This window comes from Borostomias antarcticus (assembly GCF_949987555.1).
Source record: "Borostomias antarcticus genome assembly, chromosome: 24".
In the NCBI taxonomy this organism is placed as follows: domain Eukaryota; kingdom Metazoa; phylum Chordata; class Actinopteri; order Stomiiformes; family Stomiidae; genus Borostomias; species Borostomias antarcticus.
The window spans coordinates 4,408,627-4,426,851 of record NC_140257.1 but is presented as its reverse complement, the minus strand read 5'-3'; the positions used below and the strand labels follow the sequence as shown (position 1 = coordinate 4,426,851).

General features: G+C 47.4%; 2 protein-coding genes across 2 annotated transcripts in view; one reads left to right on the top strand and one right to left on the bottom strand.

Annotated features, from left to right (window-relative positions):
* LOC311325257 (choline transporter-like protein 5-A) overlaps window positions 1–5,339 on the top strand; it is a gene marked incomplete at both ends in the record, with an annotated part of 25,903 nt that extends 20,564 nt beyond the window's left edge. The window contains 9 exons of the mRNA XM_084457925.1: window positions 1,864–1,951; window positions 2,263–2,525; window positions 2,874–2,968; window positions 3,387–3,490; window positions 4,051–4,124; window positions 4,223–4,293; window positions 4,398–4,486; window positions 4,694–4,778; window positions 5,227–5,339. Coding sequence (XP_084314051.1) covers window positions 1,864–1,951; window positions 2,263–2,525; window positions 2,874–2,968; window positions 3,387–3,490; window positions 4,051–4,124; window positions 4,223–4,293; window positions 4,398–4,486; window positions 4,694–4,778; window positions 5,227–5,339 — 982 coding nt within the window. The remainder of the gene's footprint in view (window positions 1–1,863; window positions 1,952–2,262; window positions 2,526–2,873; window positions 2,969–3,386; window positions 3,491–4,050; window positions 4,125–4,222; window positions 4,294–4,397; window positions 4,487–4,693; window positions 4,779–5,226) is intronic.
* Window positions 5,340–8,528: 3,189 nt separating this feature from the next.
* Window positions 8,529–17,553, bottom strand: LOC311325146 (LIM/homeobox protein Lhx8-like; the record flags this gene model as incomplete). The annotated part of the gene is made up of 8 exons (XM_084457807.1): window positions 8,529–8,659; window positions 9,024–9,207; window positions 12,258–12,353; window positions 12,964–13,055; window positions 14,885–15,105; window positions 15,916–16,037; window positions 16,344–16,499; window positions 17,464–17,553. 8 exons carry the CDS (start codon window positions 17,551–17,553, stop codon window positions 8,571–8,573), a joined length of 1,050 nt encoding a protein of 349 aa, XP_084313933.1. The 3' UTR covers window positions 8,529–8,570.
* Window positions 17,554–18,225: the final 672 nt, after the last annotated feature.

The following is an 18,225-nucleotide window of genomic DNA, read 5'->3' as shown; positions in this document are numbered from 1 at the left end:
TGGTCCTGTAGTAGGAACTGAGGGTCTAGTGAGGGTGACCTGGTCCTGTAGTAGGAACTGAGGGTCTAGTGAGGGTGATGTGGTCCTGGGACTAGGAACTGAGGGTCTAGTGAGGGTGATGTGGTTCTGGGACTAGGAACTGAGTGTCTAGTGAGGGTGACGTGGTCCTTTAGTAGGAACTGAGGGTCTAGTGAGGGTGACGTGGTCCTGGGACTAGGAACTGAGGGTCTAGTGAGGGTGACGTGGTCCTGGGACTAGGAACTGAGGGTCTAGTGAGGGTGACCTGGTCCTGGGACTAGGAACTGAGGGTCTAGTGAGGGTGATGTGGTTCTGGGACTAGGAACTGAGGGTCTAGTGAGGGTGATGTGGTCCTGGGACTAGGAACTGAGGGTCTAGTGAGGGTGACGTGGTCCTGGGACTAGGAACTGAGGGTCTAGTGAGGGTGACGTGGTCCTGGGACTAGGAACTGAGGGTCTAGTGAGGGTGATGTGGTCCTGTAGTAGGAACTGAGGGTCTAGTGAGGGTGATGTGGTTCTGGGACTAGGAACTGAGGGTCTAGTGAGGGTGACCTGGTCCTGGGAGTGGAGATCATGGCAGTGCTAGTAACAGGATAGGTAAGTGGGAGCAGTCCTAACAGGGCTTTATAGATGAAGAGATACCAATGCATGGTCCTTCACATGGAAAGGGATGACCAGTTAACTAAGGAATATAACATGCAATGATGTGTGAGGGGTTTAAAACCAGTTATGAATCTTAGAGCTCTGTGGTAAACAGCATCCTGCAGGTGAAGGAGTGAACAGAGGCATTCATAAAGTGTCACCATAGTCCAAGAGGGGTAAGAAGGTGGCAGAAACAAGCTGTTTCCTGGCATTGAAATTAAAACAAAAAATATTCCCAAAGAAGAAACACAATTTAAGTCTAAGCTTCCTTAAAATACTCTCAATGTCCAACTTAAAAGTAAGGCTTTCATCAATTAAAATGTAATAGGCCTCTCTATCAATGGGGGTACCTTGACTGGATACAATACAGGGCAAGACTATATTGTAAAATCTGGCAATCTCATTTTGTTTGAGAAGAGCATCACTATTGTTGTATCTGTATTTAAAACCAGTTTAAGATTGAGCAAGTGAGATTTAATGGTATTGAATGCAGACTGCAGTTGCTCAAATGCAAGCACAACAGTAAACCACTGTGTCATCAGCGCACATACCTGACGCATCTTTGAAACTATACTCCAGGTCATGTATGTATCTGATAAAAAGGGTGGGACCTAAAACTGAGCCCTGTGGCACACCATTAGTGACACTTAGGAAGTCTGAAAAAAGACCACTAGACTGTACACATTGCTTACGATTTGACAGGTAATTTAAGAACCAGCCAACAGCATGGTGAGACAGACCTATATCTGATCATCTTCGACATAAAATCACATGGTCGACAGTATCAAATGCTTTGGACAAGTCAGTAAAAAGGGCAGCACATTTCTTGTTGTCCAAAGCAACAGTCGGCCTAATGCCATTCAACACCTAAGAGACAGCAGCTACTGTACTACTGCATGTTGTTTCCTAAACCCAGATTGATACAGAGATAAAACATGATTCAGGCACAGAAAATCCTAGATCTGAGCATTTACCAACCTTTCAAGAACCTTAGCTGAAATCGGGGGCTTGGAAATTGGTCTGTAGTTCTTAAGCAATGTGGGATCACCACCTTTCAATCGGGGCAGAACAGAAGCAGTTTTCATGACGTTGTATTGTAGAGAGAGGTAATATATGCCACTGGCTCAGAATAGACTGCATGACAGCTTGAAAAGTGTAGAGGTCTCTATAGTCGTCCTCCTGTGATCCTTAGCAAGCTCTTCAGCTTCCTGGCCTCCTCTGGACAAGCCATCTACAAGGTGATGACCTCTGAACCCAACTGCAGCTACGCCAACCAAACCTGCAACCCAGAGGTAGGCCATTTCCTGGTTACCTAGGCCACTTCCTGGTTATCTAGGCCACTTCCTGGTTAGCTAAGCCACTTCCTTGTTGGCTAGCACACTTCCTGGTTAGGGCACGTTTTGCTTGGGCAGGACACATCCAGGTTAGGTCACTGCCTGGTTAGGCCACTTCTTCTTAATGTCCTCTTCCTGTCTTCCTTGCTGATAGGTTTGTAGTCCACTTGTGATAAGATGACAGTTGATAGAAACGGTTGAGTAGGACCAAACTAAACTCGAGTTTCAACACCTACAAGACTCAAGTCCAATTCTCTCCCTCTCCTCAGACCTTCAACAGGACCAACATCTCGCGGGTGTGCGGGGGCGCCCAGTGCACGTTTGCCTTCTACGGTGGGGAGACTCCCTATCACCGCTACATGTTCCTGCTGCAGCTGTCCAACCTGCTGGTGTTCCTGTGGCTGGTGCACTTGGCCCTGGCGCTGGAGCAGTGCTCCCTGGCTGGGGCCTTCGCCTCCTACTACTGGGCCCGCAGGAAGCCCCAGGACATACCGCCCTGCCCGCTGTTCTCCTCGTTCAGCAGGGCGCTGAGGTGAGGGACACGCACACACACACGCACGCACGCACGCACGCACGCACACGCACACGCACACGCACACACGCACGCACACACACACACACACACACACACGCACACACAACCCTGCCTGCTCTTCTCCTCATTCAGCAGGGCGCTGAGGTGAGGGACACGCGCGCACGCACGCACACGCACTCACTCACACACACACACACACACACACACGCACACACACACACACACACACACACACACACACACACACACTACTACACACACTACTACATACACATTACTACATACACACTATTACACACACTACTACACACACACTAGTTCATCATCACCACCTCTGTCTCACAGGTACCATACTGGTTCCCTGGCGTTCGGATCTCTGATCCTGGCTGTGGTCCAGATGGTGCGAGTCATCCTGGAGTACCTGGACCACAAACTCAGAGGTCAGGCATTGTCTCAACACACACACACACACACACACACACATTTCATTTTTTCATTTCATTTATTTATTGATGGATTAAAATAAAAAAAAGTCCAAAGGATAACATGAAAAAGTGTAAACACTTATTTTCCGTCATGGTCCTGAACACACACACAAACACACACACACACACACACACACACACACACACAGGATACAGACAGCTCTACTCCCAGCTCAACTCACAATAATACACCACTGATATACAGGCTAGGACAGTAGCATTCAAACTTGACCTTAATAGTAGGGACAAACTAACCTTTGGCCAACCTGTCATTACTTTGTGTACATGTGTGTCTTTGTGTGCGTGCATTCGTGCATGTGTGTATGTGCGTGCATGTGTGTTTGTGCGTGCATGTGTGTATGCATGTGTCTAGGATCCAACAACATAGTGGCCCGGTTCCTGCTCTGCTGTCTGAAGTGCTGCTTCTGGTGTCTAGAACGCTTCATACGCTTCATGAACAGAAACGCCTACATCATGGTGAGCTAGTTAGCATGGTGAGCTAGTTAGCATGGTGAGTTAGTTAGCATGGTGGGCTAGTTAGCATGGTGGGCTAGTTAGCATGGTGAGTTAGTTAGCATGGTGGGCTAGTTAGCATGGTGGGCTAGTTAGCATGGTGAGTTAGTTAGCATGGTGGGCTAGTTAGCATGGTGAGCTAGTTAGCATGGTGGGCTAGTTAGCATGGTGGGCTAGTTAGCATGGTGAGTTAGTTAGCATGGTGGGCTAGTTAGCATAGTGAGCCAGCTAGCATGGCGAGTTAGTTAGCATGGTGGGGTAGTTAGCATGGTTGGCTAGTTAGTATGGTGCGTTAGTTAGCATCATAGGCTAGTTAGCATGTCAAGCTAGTTAGTATGGTTGTGAAGATGAAGTGAAAGCAGTCAACCACAGCTTTATTTCAGGTTCACTTGATTATATTATATAAGGGAACCTATGCACAGTTTCAAAAGTCCAAACTCTGAGGCATCTCAAATATACAATTCAGATACTTTCAAAATAATGAGTTCACATATTTGACCCAGGACTGTGTTTGTCCCCTCCAGATAGCCATCTATGGGAAGAACTTCTGCACCTCAGCCAGAGAAGCCGGCCTCCTGCTGATGAGGAATGTGGTGAGGTAAGGCCTTCTGAAGCCTGGGCCTAGATTAGCTTCCCAGGGCTGAGTGGAACCTCCCTCCCTGGGCCAACTCCCCTCTCTGCCTCCCTCTCCTGCAGGGTAGCAGTGCTGGACAGAGTGACTGACTTCCTGCTGTTTCTAGGGAAGGTGCTGGTTGCGGGGGGAGTGGGTAAGTTGCTCACTGAAAAACTACTCCCAAGACATAATTTCCTCTGGTCACGTCTAGATTGCCTCACTTGCGTGTGTGTGTGTGTGTGTGTGTTTGCGTTGCAGGAGTCATCGCCTTCTTGTTCTTTACAAAGAAAATCCCAATGCTCCAAGAGGAGGTTCCCACCTTAAACTACTACTGGGTTCCTGTGCTCGTAAGACTGACCTTATCCTAACCTGAACTACTGGGTTCTCTTCTGGTCAGACATGCTTGGGATCTGTCCCTTTCTTTATGAGTGTTCATAAAGGAATATGACTAATTTAGCTTCAGTTTCTGCAAAAGCTAATTAGTAAAGTCTTAAAGAATCGTATAGTTACAGTTCCATTGTGATTGTGATTGTGTCATCTTATTGGTACTGTAGACGGTGGTGTTCGGGTCCTATCTGATCGCCCACGGGTTCTTCAGTGTCTATGCCATGTGTGTGGACACACTCTTCCTGTGTGTCTGTGAGTAGAGATCATGATTGCACACTCAAACACACGCACACACACACACACACATCTCTATTGTTTCTATTAAAGATGGATTATGTGATTGGTTGACTGGATGATTAGTTGATTTTTAGATTTTCTCATTCATCATCATGGCTTCAGCTTTTTAAACCAGCTGGTCATCTGCTTGCATGATCACCTCTCCACCTTTACTCCAGAGCCCCTCTAACCTCCTCGTCTGTCCTCCCTAACCTCCTCCTCGTCTGTCCTCCCTAACCTCCTCCTCCTCCTCGTCTGTCCTCCCTAACCTCCTCCTCCTCCTCGTCTCACCTCCCTGTCCCTCCCTCCTCCTCCTCCTCCTCGTCTGTCCTCCCTGTCCCTCCCTCCTCCTCCTCCTCCTCCTCCTCGTCTGTCCTCCCTGTCCCTGCCTCCTCTTCCTCCTCCTCTCGTTCTGTCCCTGCAGGTGAGGACCTGGAGAGGAACGACGGGAGTCCGGAGAGGCCCTTCCTCATGTCACCCGGGCTGCACAGCATTCTGGGAAAGAAAGACCACAACCCCAGGAAGTCACAGGGATAGCCCCTCCCCAATGATCCCTGCACTGCTGCTGTGATTGGCCGAGGGACCTGATGATGGAACATAGAACCTCCCGCTAACTAATAGCTTTATTCTGCAGACACCTCTAGCATGCTTTATCCCAGACCCAGTATCACCGCTAACAGACCTACCTGTCTGTTGGCTACTCAGTAACAGACCTACCTGTCTGTTGGCTACTCAGTAACAGACCTACCTGTCTGTTGGCTACTCAGTAACAGACCTGTCTCTGGTCTGTGGACTCTCTTGAACTCAATTGACCTTATTCACACGGCGGCCATTTCTCTCTTACGTCACGCTCAGGGTGGGAGAATGCGGAAATATCCATAGACCATCTAGTACAAGTTTGTTATAAAAATAACACTTCAAGATTCGGAATAGTCAAAAATAACATCCAGAATACACTACTGGAATTACAAACTCATGATTACTGGACTCTGTTTTTCACCGCGGTAGTTTTCACGTTATGAAATACATATGAGCGCATTAGTCATCAGCTCATTCCCGTCCATGTATTTCATAACGTGAAAACTACCGCGGCGAAAAACAGAGTCCAGTAATCATGAGTTTGTAATTCCAGTAGTGTATTCTGAATGTTATTTCTGAATATTTCGAATCTTGAAATGTTATTTTTATAACAAACTTGTACTAGATGGTCTATGGATACTTCAGCATTCTCCCACCCTGAGCGTGACGTAAGAGAGAAATGGCCGCCGTGTGAATATGGTCAATAACACCATGCTGTTTGTCTATTGGCCAACCTGGACTTTAATGGTGATCCATGCTTCTCTTTCACTGTGACCAGGACCTCTGGCAGCACTCTGAGGACAGACTGACTGTGACCTCTGGAACGCTGGAGGTCAAACAAGCTCAGTGACGTTGACCTCTCTCTCACCGAGAGAAGTCAATTACTACTAAAGACTTAGGAAATATGACATCAGGCGATAGCGTGACTATCAGCCTCTACAGTGGTACTGTGTAATGCCTTACCTCATGACCAGGAGCGTGAAGAAGGTAGTGATGGTTTTTGAAGCGGAAGGGTTATATTGTGACCGGGACAGATGATGAGACGTCAAGCTACTCGTCCGAAGGGTGAATGTCAGCTACTGTGTGATGCATGAATGTGTGACAGGAGTATGACACCTAATAAGGGCTCTGAAGAACTGATTTGCTTCTCTTAACAACTCAAGTGACAGAGCAATACATGCAGTAGGCTGCAAAGTCCACGCACACACACGCACGCGCGCACACACACACACTGTAGAACATAGACGTGTAGAACATAGACAAGAGCTCAGGACTCTGAGGTCATCCCACATCTCTGCATCCTGATTGGAAATGTCCACTTCCTGACCTCAGATGTCACTTCCTGCCCTGAAGACTTTAAGAAGCCACATCCTTGAATTTGTCACCTTCCTTTATCCAACTATCTCCCTGAAAGGGTGCACTCCCCCTACATGGACCACAAGTGTTCTATTTTACCTGGAGCTCCAATTCCAAAAAGCAGTTTTACAGCGTTCCAGTAGATATCTAACTTTGAAACTCAGTCAGATTTAGACCTTGCTATTCTGTCCTGACTAGCTGATCCTGCTTGGGATTCGACAGGCAACGATAGGGCGTCACAGCCATTGGGGTAACAGTGTACTCAGTAAAGAACAGATACTAATGGCTGTTTTTATAATGTCATACATGCTCTTTTATACAACTTGGTATGGGTATTTATTTGATGTTTGTAACTTGGGACTGTTTTATAAAATTAAGTTGAATAGAATGTGAATTCTTTTCTAAATAAAATTTTAATAGGTACACATATGCATGTTCTTGCCTATTATGACACTAAACCTTTAAAATGCTGCTTATTACTCTCCTCCCTGGAAAGAGTGTACAGGATGTGTGACCAGCGACCTAGAGCAGGCTTTCCCTCTCCTGTTAAAGACCAGCCCCCTAGAGCAGGCTTTCCCTCTCCTGTTAAAGACCAGCCCCCTAGAGCAGGCTTTCCCTCTCCTGTTAAAGACCAGCCCCCTAGAGCAGGCATCCCTGTTAAAGACCAGCCCCCTAGAGCAGGCATTCCCTCTCCTGTTAAAGACCAGCCACCTAGAGCAGGCATTCCCCCTCCTGTTAAAGACCAGCCCCCTAGAGCAGGCATTCCCTCCCCTGTTAAAGACCAGCCCCCTAGAGCAGGCATTCCCCCTCCTGTTAAAGACCAGCCCCCTAGAGCAGGCATTCCCTCTCCTGTTAAAGACCAGCCCCCTAGAGCAGGCATTCCCTCCCCTGTTAAAGACCAGCCCCCTAGAGCAGGCATTCCCTCCCCTGTTAAAGACCAGCCCCCTAGAGCAGGCATTCCCTCTCCTGTTAAAGACCACCCCCTAGAGCAGGCTTACTTACTTACTTCCGCTAACGCTGCCTTGCAAAATGGACACATTTGGGGGGTTGGGGGGGCGCAGGTGTGTCACCGTTTTCAGAGGGGAGGCCCACATTGGAGTTTGTGAACCCATGGCCTAGAGGATCCTGCACACAACCAAGAGGAAGACATGGAGAGAGACGCAGGAGGAAGACATGTTGGAGGAGAGAGACGCAGGAGGAAGACATGGAGACGCAGGAGGAAGACATGGAGAGAGACGCAGGAGGAAGACATGCTGGAGGAGAGAGACGCAGGAGGAAGACATGCTGGAGGAGAGGGATGCAGGAGACAGGATGGAGAGGAGAGAGCAGTAGTATGTACAATAAAATGAGAAGTACAGTGTGTGAAGATGTCCTTCATAACTAGATTCAGGGTGCGATGAAAAAAGCAGCAGTACTGAGGTGGGCAGTTCTTCTGTGGCTTTTATTTACAAGTTCATTTTCACAGCCAATGAGCCAGCCAGCCAACACAAAACACTTCAGAGAACAGAATACTCAACACCCAGAAACTTAACAATTCTTCCATCAGTTCATTTATTTAAAAAAAAAAAAAAAGTGCCTTGCCACATACATCAAATAAATTAAATGCCATGAATTTCAACTAAATATAGATACTATATAATATTAACAAAATAAATGTTCACACTTTGACCGCCTTATTTTACATTACATAGAAAACCATATTATCTCCTTTACATCCTCTGAAAATTAGATGCCCCCCATGCATCCTTAAGATGAGTTGCTCTTCTATATGGTCGTCAATCTCTGAGCCAATGGTGAGGCCCAGTCCTGCGAGGGAGGGGCGGGATGAGTAGCTCAGGCGTGGCTGATTGGCAGCTGTGTCATCGAATGGGACAGAAGAGGCTGGAACTCCAGATGCTCCTTCTTAAAATCCCAGGTCTGAACTGCAAAGACAACCACACAATAGTGAGCCTCACGCAAAATGTTTTTGATCACGATTATCCAACGTCTGCTAAGCTACAACCAAACATGAACGCTGTGAATCAAGAGGGAAATTAAAAATGTTTAAATTATTGTAGTTATTGGAAGAACAGTATTGAAGCATTCCCCTCCAATAAGAAATAGTTATTTTGGACCAGTTTAGCCTTTTATCCATGAACAAACATGGATAGCATACAGCCAGGGATAGTGTTTCAGGACAGGAGTGCTGAACTAGGATCATGTAAATGTAATAGTATTCCAAAGGCACAACTGGTCCTAGATCAGCAGTCCTACTCATTTCAAGGGGCCCCATTGTTTGCGTCTCACCGTCCATGTACGTGTGCAGCGTGGCGAGCACTGGCGTGTCCATCGGGATGAAGGCCGTGTACTGCAGGTCCTCTAGAAGGGGCGGGGACAGACTGGAGGACTGCAGTGCCATGGTGGGGGTCTGGGATCGCTGATTTGGGCTCACGTGCTTCTTGTGGCGAGCCCGACAGTTCTGGAACCACACCTGGGGAGTGGGGGAGGGGAGGGAGGAGGGTTCAGGCTCTGTTTGGACCCTCAGACACACCATAGAGCCAGGCCTGGCCAAGGGCAGACCCTAACCTCAACAGGGCCAGGCCTGGCCAAGAGCAGACCCTAACCTCAACACCTCAACAGGGCCAGGCCTGGCCAAGAGCAGACCCTAACCTCAACACCTCAACAGGGCCAGGCCTGGCCAAGGGCAGACCCTAACCTCAACACCTCAACAGGGCCAGGCCTGGCCAAGGACAGACCCTAACCTCAACAGGGCCAGGCCTGGCCAAGGGCAGACCCTAACCTCAACACCTCAACAGGGCCAGGCCTGGCCAAGGGCAGACCCTAACCTCAACAGCGCCCCCTACGGTTGATGGCACAGGTGGAATGAATAGTTGCATCAGCCCATCATCTGCTAGCAGCAACAGTCATGACCCCTCCTACCGGCAGCAACAGTCATGACCCCTCCTACCCGCAGCAAGAGTCATGACCCCTCCTACCCGCAGCAACGGTCATGACCCCTCCTACCGGCAGCAACGGTCATGACCCCTCCTACCGGCAGCAACGGTCATGACCCCTCCTACCGGCAGCAACGGTCATGACCCCTCCTACCAGCAGCAACGGTCATGACCCCTCCTACCGGCAGCAACGGTCATGACCCCTCCTACCGGCAGCAACGGTCATGACCCCTCCTACCGGCAGAGACGCTTCCTCTCATAGGCCCAGTATGCCCCCAAAAATCCCAATAAAAAATACTATTAATTACATCTTTTCAGACTATTTCTCCTCATGGCCTGGTATTATGCCATGATATCGTTCTCTCCTCCTCAATTTTGTCAGCACTCTCAATCGCCCCTCTGGCCAGGTGAAAACTCAACCTACTTCCGTAAGCCAGATAATAATAATAATAATAATAAATAAGCTATGCTAAGTTAATAATTCAACCTACTTCTGTAAACCAGATCCAAGCTGGACTACCCAACACTCCACACAAAAATACAAAAACAAATTAGCCAATCAGATGAGGCTACACTTTGTAGGCAATCTGATTAATCTACACTTACTCAACTGTGAACTAACCCTGAAGCAAACTGATGAGTCAAGATGCTTGAAAGGGTTTTGGCATCTCCCCCAATCTCCAAGCTTTCAAATGTTCTTTCCAATCAAATCTTGATTGGAAAGAACTAATAGTTCTTTCTATTTCAAGATTAATAGTTCTACCTATTTGTCGAGATCACTTTAGTCAAAATTGACCCATTTATTAGCATGCAACAATATATACAGCATATACATTTTTGGCGGTGTGCTTTGTTCGGGGGGCCCCCTGCCTTCCACGCATGTGGAAAGCGTGTTAGTAGGGGGAGGCAATCTAGATGTTCCCCCACTCTGGGCCGCTTGGCCCAGAGTGCCGGAAGAGGGAACGGCATCTAGCCCCCTGCCTCTACGACGATCAGAGTGGGCCGCGATCGGGAAGACGCTCGGAGGTAACTCAGCCCACTAAGACCGTCAAAGAGCGCCACAGGGGGACTGCAGTACATTATAGTCCCTGGCCTCCACGGGCCGACGCTTCGTGGAGTTCCGAAGGAGATACAGCCTAGTGTCTCTGCCTCCATGGTGACTGGAGAGACCGCTGGATGGCCCTTCGGAGATGTTTCGGCCCACGATCACCACGGAGAACCACAGAGACTAAGCTAGTGAAATTCCCCGGCTTCCACTAGCCAACGCATAGTGGAATACCAGAAGAAAGCAGCAATATCCCCGGAACAGAGAGCAATGACGACAACGGAGACGACATCGACAGAACACAGGTGGAGCAGGGGAGGAGGTGGGGCGAGCACGCAGATACGAGCGATCAACAGTAATGGCAAGAGCGAACAATGACATGTTTTGACAGCTTAAATACATGCACTCTAGCGAGCTGAACCAATGCTATGACAGCTGACATTCAGCTGGTGGGTTGCGTCATTACGGGGTGTGACTGATTAGCCACTGCCGATTAGCCCGGCATTGACATCCGTGCCTCGCCTGAAGCTACGTCGGAGACTTCATATTCGTTCATCATGTCATCAGTATCTCCTTATCCATGTTAGCTCGCTACAATACTTGGCAGCAACAGTGAGCCACCAACTACGGAAAACAGATCTGGAATATTTGGTGAAAAACAATTTGACAAAACCAGCTTTTGAGCAGCAGCTCAAAATAACTTCTGGCATCATATGTATCCATATAGGTCCCTAATGTAAGACTACAAACTCTAGGGGGGGCGGGGCCTCGCGGCGGTTGCTCGGTATGATTGACAGCTATGATTGCCAGTTAGGACTCATTGTAAACAGGGAGCGTGAGAGCAAGGCCAGGATGTGCAGTTGGGAGAGAGAAAGAGTAGCTAGTCCGATGTTGCAAAGCTGTAACTGCTCTTCTTGAAGGATACCTTTCTGAAATAGATAGGTTACATGGACCTGGATTTCTGCCTGACTGACAAATGAACGCCACAATAATTTAGAATGATGGCCGTAAGCTATACGAGTTGAGTCTGAACATTTTATGGAGGATGACATTTAAGATTTGAGTTTATTCAAAGTCTCAAAAAGCTGCCGGCAAATTCAGTTTCTTAACCTTATTGCTCAAAATTTTTATTTTTTAAATTTATTGTAAACAAGTCATATAATCCAATTCTCCTTTAAATTAGTCCATGCATGTTATGTTGCCGAGTGCCGTGACTCAGCTTTGGAATGTCACTTTTAGCAATCCATGGTTTAATTTACTTGTTCATGAATGCAATCGTCTTACATTAGTTGTGGCGTAAGTCACACATTTCAATGTTACATTCTGTTTTTACTCTGTTGTGGTCTCATGTGGAGAGAGCTGTTGGTTTAATATATTCTGCTAATGGGTGTGCTGGGTTTAAGGTAATGCAGTGCGGTATAGTGGTGGTAGTGTGTAAGAGGTTCCTGACCTGAGGGGTATGAATGAAGAGAAGGTAGCGATGCAGCAGCATAGTAACGGTCTAGCAGTAGCAGCTGTGAGAGCACAGTGAGGATGGCTGACCTGTATGACCCTGCGGCTGAGCCCAGTCCTCTCCGCCAGCTTCTGGAGGGTTTGGGCGTCTGGGTTGTTTTCCTGAGAAAACTGGGCCTGCATCACCTGGGACAGGTAAAGGGTTAGAATCTCACTCACACATCTTGGTTTTACTATACTTGTGATGTAGGGATGCACCGATGCATCGGCCGAACATCAGCATCAGCCGATGTTGGCCTTGATGACTGCCATTGTCCCCTCGGCAAATAAAATGACATTCACCGATGGTAGTGGCCGATGTTATGTCGCAGCAATTACGGCTTTTTGTTGCAAAACGTAGCCTACCCAGCTGCAGATTCGGAGAAGATCCGTGACGTAATGCCGCAAACGCACGTGTAGTTTGCTTTCAAATTAAAGTGAAATAAAAATCTGCGTTTTGGAACCAAACACTTAATTTCTTTATTTCCCTGGCACAAAAGGGGGAATAATTAAATACAAATAAACATCGGCATCGGCCGGATTGTTATTTTAAACATCGTCATCGGCCCAGAATTTTGCAATCGGTGCATCCCTACTTATGAGTTTGACGTTTGACCCCTAACCATAATTGTAAAAAAAAAAAAAGGGGGAAAAAAGAAGTAAAATTAACCCTAAACGTGAGGACACAAGTGAGCATTGTTCACTACTGTTGTGGGGACCCCACAAGTATAGTAAAACGAGCACACACCCCACCTACCTGTAACTGGTCAGAGTTGAAGCTGGTGCGAGCCCTCTTGGATGGTTTAGGCTGGGCCATTTCCTGGTCTTCATCCTCACCAACCCCTTTTCCTGTCAGACGACCACACACGGATCACATGACCACAGTAGACCAAAATAACAGAGCACTGGCGTCATAGAACACCAACGCTACACTTCAGGGACCAGGGGGTCTATTTGCCTTATTCACCTGGCGGCCATATTGGTCAGTCTGACGTTATTGGGGGTGCGGATGCCGAAGTGCCTGTTGACTTCAATGTTAAAAGTTCACTGGAAAAACACCACTTCAAGAACCAAAATAGTCAAAATAACAGGCTGAATACACTATCGGGAGTTACAAACTCATCTTTACCAGACTGTTTTTCTCTGCCGTTGTTTTGGCGTTCGATAATACATGAGTGAATGCAACTATGGCTCATTCACCTCCATGCATTTCCAAATACGAAAACAACGGCAGTGAAAATCAATCGGAGTCTGGTAATGATGAGTTTGTAACCCCGATAGTGTATTCAGCCTGTTATTTTGACTATTTTGGTTCTTGAAGTGGTGTTTTTACAGTGAACCTTTAACATTGAAGTCAACGGGCACTTCCTCATCCGCACCCCCAATTACATCAGACTGACCTGAGGTGAATAAGGCGAATAATGAGAAACAACGCAGCTCAAGAAAATCTTCAACTAGAAATGGTGCTCGGAGAACACAGACTCATGAATGCATGTAGTGGCTCTGTGTGCAAGCAGAACATGTTTGGTATTGCTGCCTTCGTCAGGTCGAGAGCTTTATGCCAGTCCAAACCCAGCGTCTCCGACCTTCCCATGTCAAGATATGTCTGTTTCAAGCCCCCCTGTTCCAGTTCCCGTATGGCAGCCGGAGTTGACCCTGACCATTCTACACGATGATTGTGTTTCCACCAGATGAGGAGCGGTACGTTTCAGAAGCATCCCTGAACAGAGCTCCAGTAGAAATAGACAGCAGATCTATTTTTGCTGGATGCCGCAGCTGGGACGCATCAAGTAGTAGGCCAGTAGAAGAAATGGGTAGTTGGGTCCCACCCTCTGATGACCTGTCAGGATATCTAACAAAACGCTCACTCCTGAAACGCAACTAGTGGAAGTTGAAGCCGTGTGGAGGACGAAATTAAACCTGACTGCATTCAGTACGCCAAGCAGAGTGAGTGGAATTGAGGCGCAAGTGAAAAAATGAAAGGTGAATGGGCGGCCATGTTTGGGCAGCTCTGTGGTGCCCTCCTTGGGTCGGATCTGCTCCAAAATGTAATGGGCCAATGCTACACACCTCCACCAAGTTTCATGAAAATCGGTTTTGTAGTTTTTACAGAATTCTGCTAACACAGCAACTAATAAACCAATAAATGAATAAATACACATCACCGAAAACATTACCTCTCACCCGAAACTTTCACTGGGACAGAGGGAATTACATAAAAACACCATGTTCTTCACTCCTTCCTTGTTTCAAGTAGCCTATTGTATGAGTAAACGCATTCTATTATCTATCCAAGCATAGCAACAGGCGTAAGAAATGTTTTGCGAGTTGTACAGGCATGAGCATACGCACCAACAGAACGGCCCCGGGCCCTGGGGTGGCATGCATACTGCAGCAATGCGCCGAGCAGCCACGACGGGCACTGTACTAGTTAACCAAATAGGGCCAGACACAGACAAGTGAGCCTCTTAATGAGGGTGATGAGGCACAAGTCCGACCCGTGTGCCCTAGAGGTTAAAGGTCAGTCTCTCCCTCCCGCTTGCTCACCATCCTCCTCCTCATTTGAGGCTGCCCTCCGCCACCATGCATTCTAGCTCATGTTATTCGAACTTTGACCTTTAAAGGGGGTTTTAACCTACGACCTTGAGTTATTCCTCCGCCACTTCGCCATGTCTCACCGTTCTCCTGGGCGCGTTTGAGGCTGTCCACCATGCGGTCGTAGTGGACGCGACACAGGAGGCGGTCCTCCAGCAGGCCAAACTCCTCCCCCGTGGAGAGCTGTCGCTTGCAGGAGGAGCAGGCGAAGCAGGCCAGGTGATAGGTGTTTCCTTTCGCTCGCCGCACCCAATCGTTGGAGTGGATGTTGCGGCCACAGCGCGCACAGCGGGTCCCGTACTTCCTGGAGGGGCACGGGGGGGGGGGGGGGGGGGGGCATGTAGTGTGTGAGACAGGCAGATGGCAGGCAGGGACAGAGGAGGCAGGAGAGAAAGACAGGAGAGATGGAGTTAGACAGGGAGGAAGAGAGAGAGGATGTAGGATTCTCTACCCTTACTAAAGTTTAAAGCAATAGGCCTACATAGCGTTTTCTCAGATGTTTCGCTCTCACCTCCGCCATGATATCATTGAGCTAAAAACGCATGATATCCATAGAAGCCGGAATAGTTAGCTACTACTGTGTTTAAGCACAGAAAAGCGTTTTCCAGGCATGGAAACACAAGATGTGAAAAGGTGAATAAAAGCATTTCTAACACAAGAATACATGTTCTAATGATGGGTCCTATAATGGTGCGTGTTCTTCTACATGATAGGGTCATTAATTTTGTTCCAAAACGCTTAGGACGCCACAATAATACATGTTCTAATGAACATCAGACTGAATGCTGCCTCCCGGTGGCGCGAGTTTTAAAAGGTAATAAATGTCAATGTATTATCTTTCTGAGTAGACTGTTTGGACGATTCAGCTTACTTTTACTAAATCTAATTGGGGAATTAGCACCAGACATGTTGGTAAAGGTCCAAATATCGCGATGTATTGCTTTAATTATAACATCTTGTAGCATACAGAAAACGAACGGAGCACATGTTTCCTGTTGAGGTGACACCCTGCCAAATATGACATTACATTACACTGTAAATGTATGAAAAGAAATGAACAGGACACATCCTGATCAACATGCCTTTGTTCTGAGAGGCTTCTGTTCACGCCTACCTGAAGTAGTCGACTTTGCAGAAAACGTCTTTATCTTTGATGTAGCAGCTGACGTGCCTCCCGAGGGGCGCCTGGCACACGCTGCACGAGAGGCACTTCACGTGCCAGCACAGGTTGTTCACCTACGGGCACCGAGGGATGGAGACACACCACATTAAAAGGTTCTCAAAAATAATGTTACAGTAACATGTGAACCCAAGTTTGAGAAAGCTACAACTAAAAATAATGTGGTTGGAATCATGTTGACGAAATTAAATAGCCCAACTTCAACAACTGGAAATAACCTAGGTCTGTCTAGGTGACCTTTCATTGTGTAAATAAATAGCCTTGAAGTAGGATAATTCAGGAAGAGACAGTAGGCTACAATTTAGTCAGCTTTAACCCGCTTTAATATTGAGGATTTTACACACACACGGGTCGAGTCTTACTTTGAGCAAGTATTTGTCCCCGATCCCCAGGCCGCAGCTGGAGCAGGGCGTCTTCCCCTCCAGAGCAGCCGGGGCCATGGTGGGCAGCGTGGAGGACGACGAGAGGGTGGAAGACGGCGAGTAGGATTCATCCTCGAAAATATCATCTGAAGAGCTCTGGCACGAGAATGAGAAAATACAAGTTTAATGTTGGTAAACAAGAAAGGTAAATATTTGATTATTCATAGGCTAGTCTAGGATTTCTCTGAGGCCTTATTCAACTACAAAGTGCTTTTCCAGAGTGTCCCTGGTCTTGGAGAGGTCGCGCGCGACCTATGGTAATGTTTCGCGGTCAGGTTTTACGCAGCTCGACTTAGCAAAACATAACTAATACACAAACTAATACACAAACTAATACACAAAACACCTTCGTGTCTTTTTCTTCATTTGTAAATTGTGAGCAGCAGAGCAGGTTAAATGGGTCCCATTCAACCCCCTCCTCGGACATAACGAAAACAATAAATGGTCATACAAATCCGCTCTCGAGGCCTTCAAACTCAGGTGCTATTGATTAGGCCTACCTGATTGATGAACCAGGTGAAATCTGAACTGAATTCTGTCATTATAACTACGAAGACGACTCAACGGAGTGCAAAAAAAAAAAGAATCTAAATTAATTAATCGTAGATGTGAACAATAATGCTTTATTATATTTAGGCCATCTTGAAATGTCCTCTAAATTAAAACAAATAAATTATAATCAAACAAATGTGTTCGTTTGCTCTGTTAACAGGTGACATCCCAGATAGGCTCCAGGTTATCGCTGTGATTGGTGGGAGGCTCCCGGGCGGCTGATTGAGGGACAAAGCCCGGGGAAACACCGCGGTTTGCCATGATGATGACTGCAACAATGTCCACTAGGAAACAATAAACAGGTTCATATTGGTGGTAGCCTGTAGATTGTTTATGTATAGGCCTATTAAATCAGCACGAATATAATTTGAGTTAGGCTAAATCATGTAGGCCTAGAGCAAACACCTCCATACTGTAGCCTTTAGGCTACTTTTAAAATATATAAACTGCAATGTTTCATTTCTGAGTTTAGGGAATTCGGAATTAGGGAACATTGTAGGCTACTTGCCGTAGTATTTGAGATCGAGTTGAATCCATTTTCAACATCTCTTCCGTCCACCCCCGAACACCCCAGCATCTGCTCGCTTTTCCAGAACATCACAGAGGAGGCGATCCCGAAACCACTCGTTATTCCACCAGGAGAAAAGAAAGTTCCATCCAGATCCCGGCATGAGGAGTCAGCGACGGGTCCAAACCCATGCTCCTCCGAGCGGCTCCCTTACAGCACTCAGCGCGGGGGGAACTTCTCCTCTCTCTCCATGCCCTACTCCTTTTGACCGTCTTGGCCGGCAGCACCTCCCATACTCTTTAATGCCCCCGCCTCGCTAAGGATATGAGGTGATATCCACAATAGGAGGAATACGTCAGAGGCATTGAAGTGCATTTTCTGGTCGTCTTTTCGGAGAATTGAAATAGCCTAAAGCTTCTGAGCAGGAGTCTCATGGTTTTAGATCTGGAAGAGCCCAGCTCACACGCCGCTCCTCACATTAACGTTCCGAATTGGAGCAGAAAACGACCCAAAAGGTTGTTCTATGAAATAGTAGCCTTACACCACCGAAACACGCTACAATTTCAATATTATTTCCACCCGCACCTTTAACCCTAGCTACTTTCAAGAAAGAAAGAACTCGCCCGGCCGTAGTCATTTGGTTTTTATTCCGAGCCATTAGTACTAAGCGGTGTCATCTGGCCAGCCAGGGCCAGACAGGCCGTTCCCTATTGAGGGGCTGATTCCGACCCAGCTGAATGCTATCATCAGCACCCCTGCTGA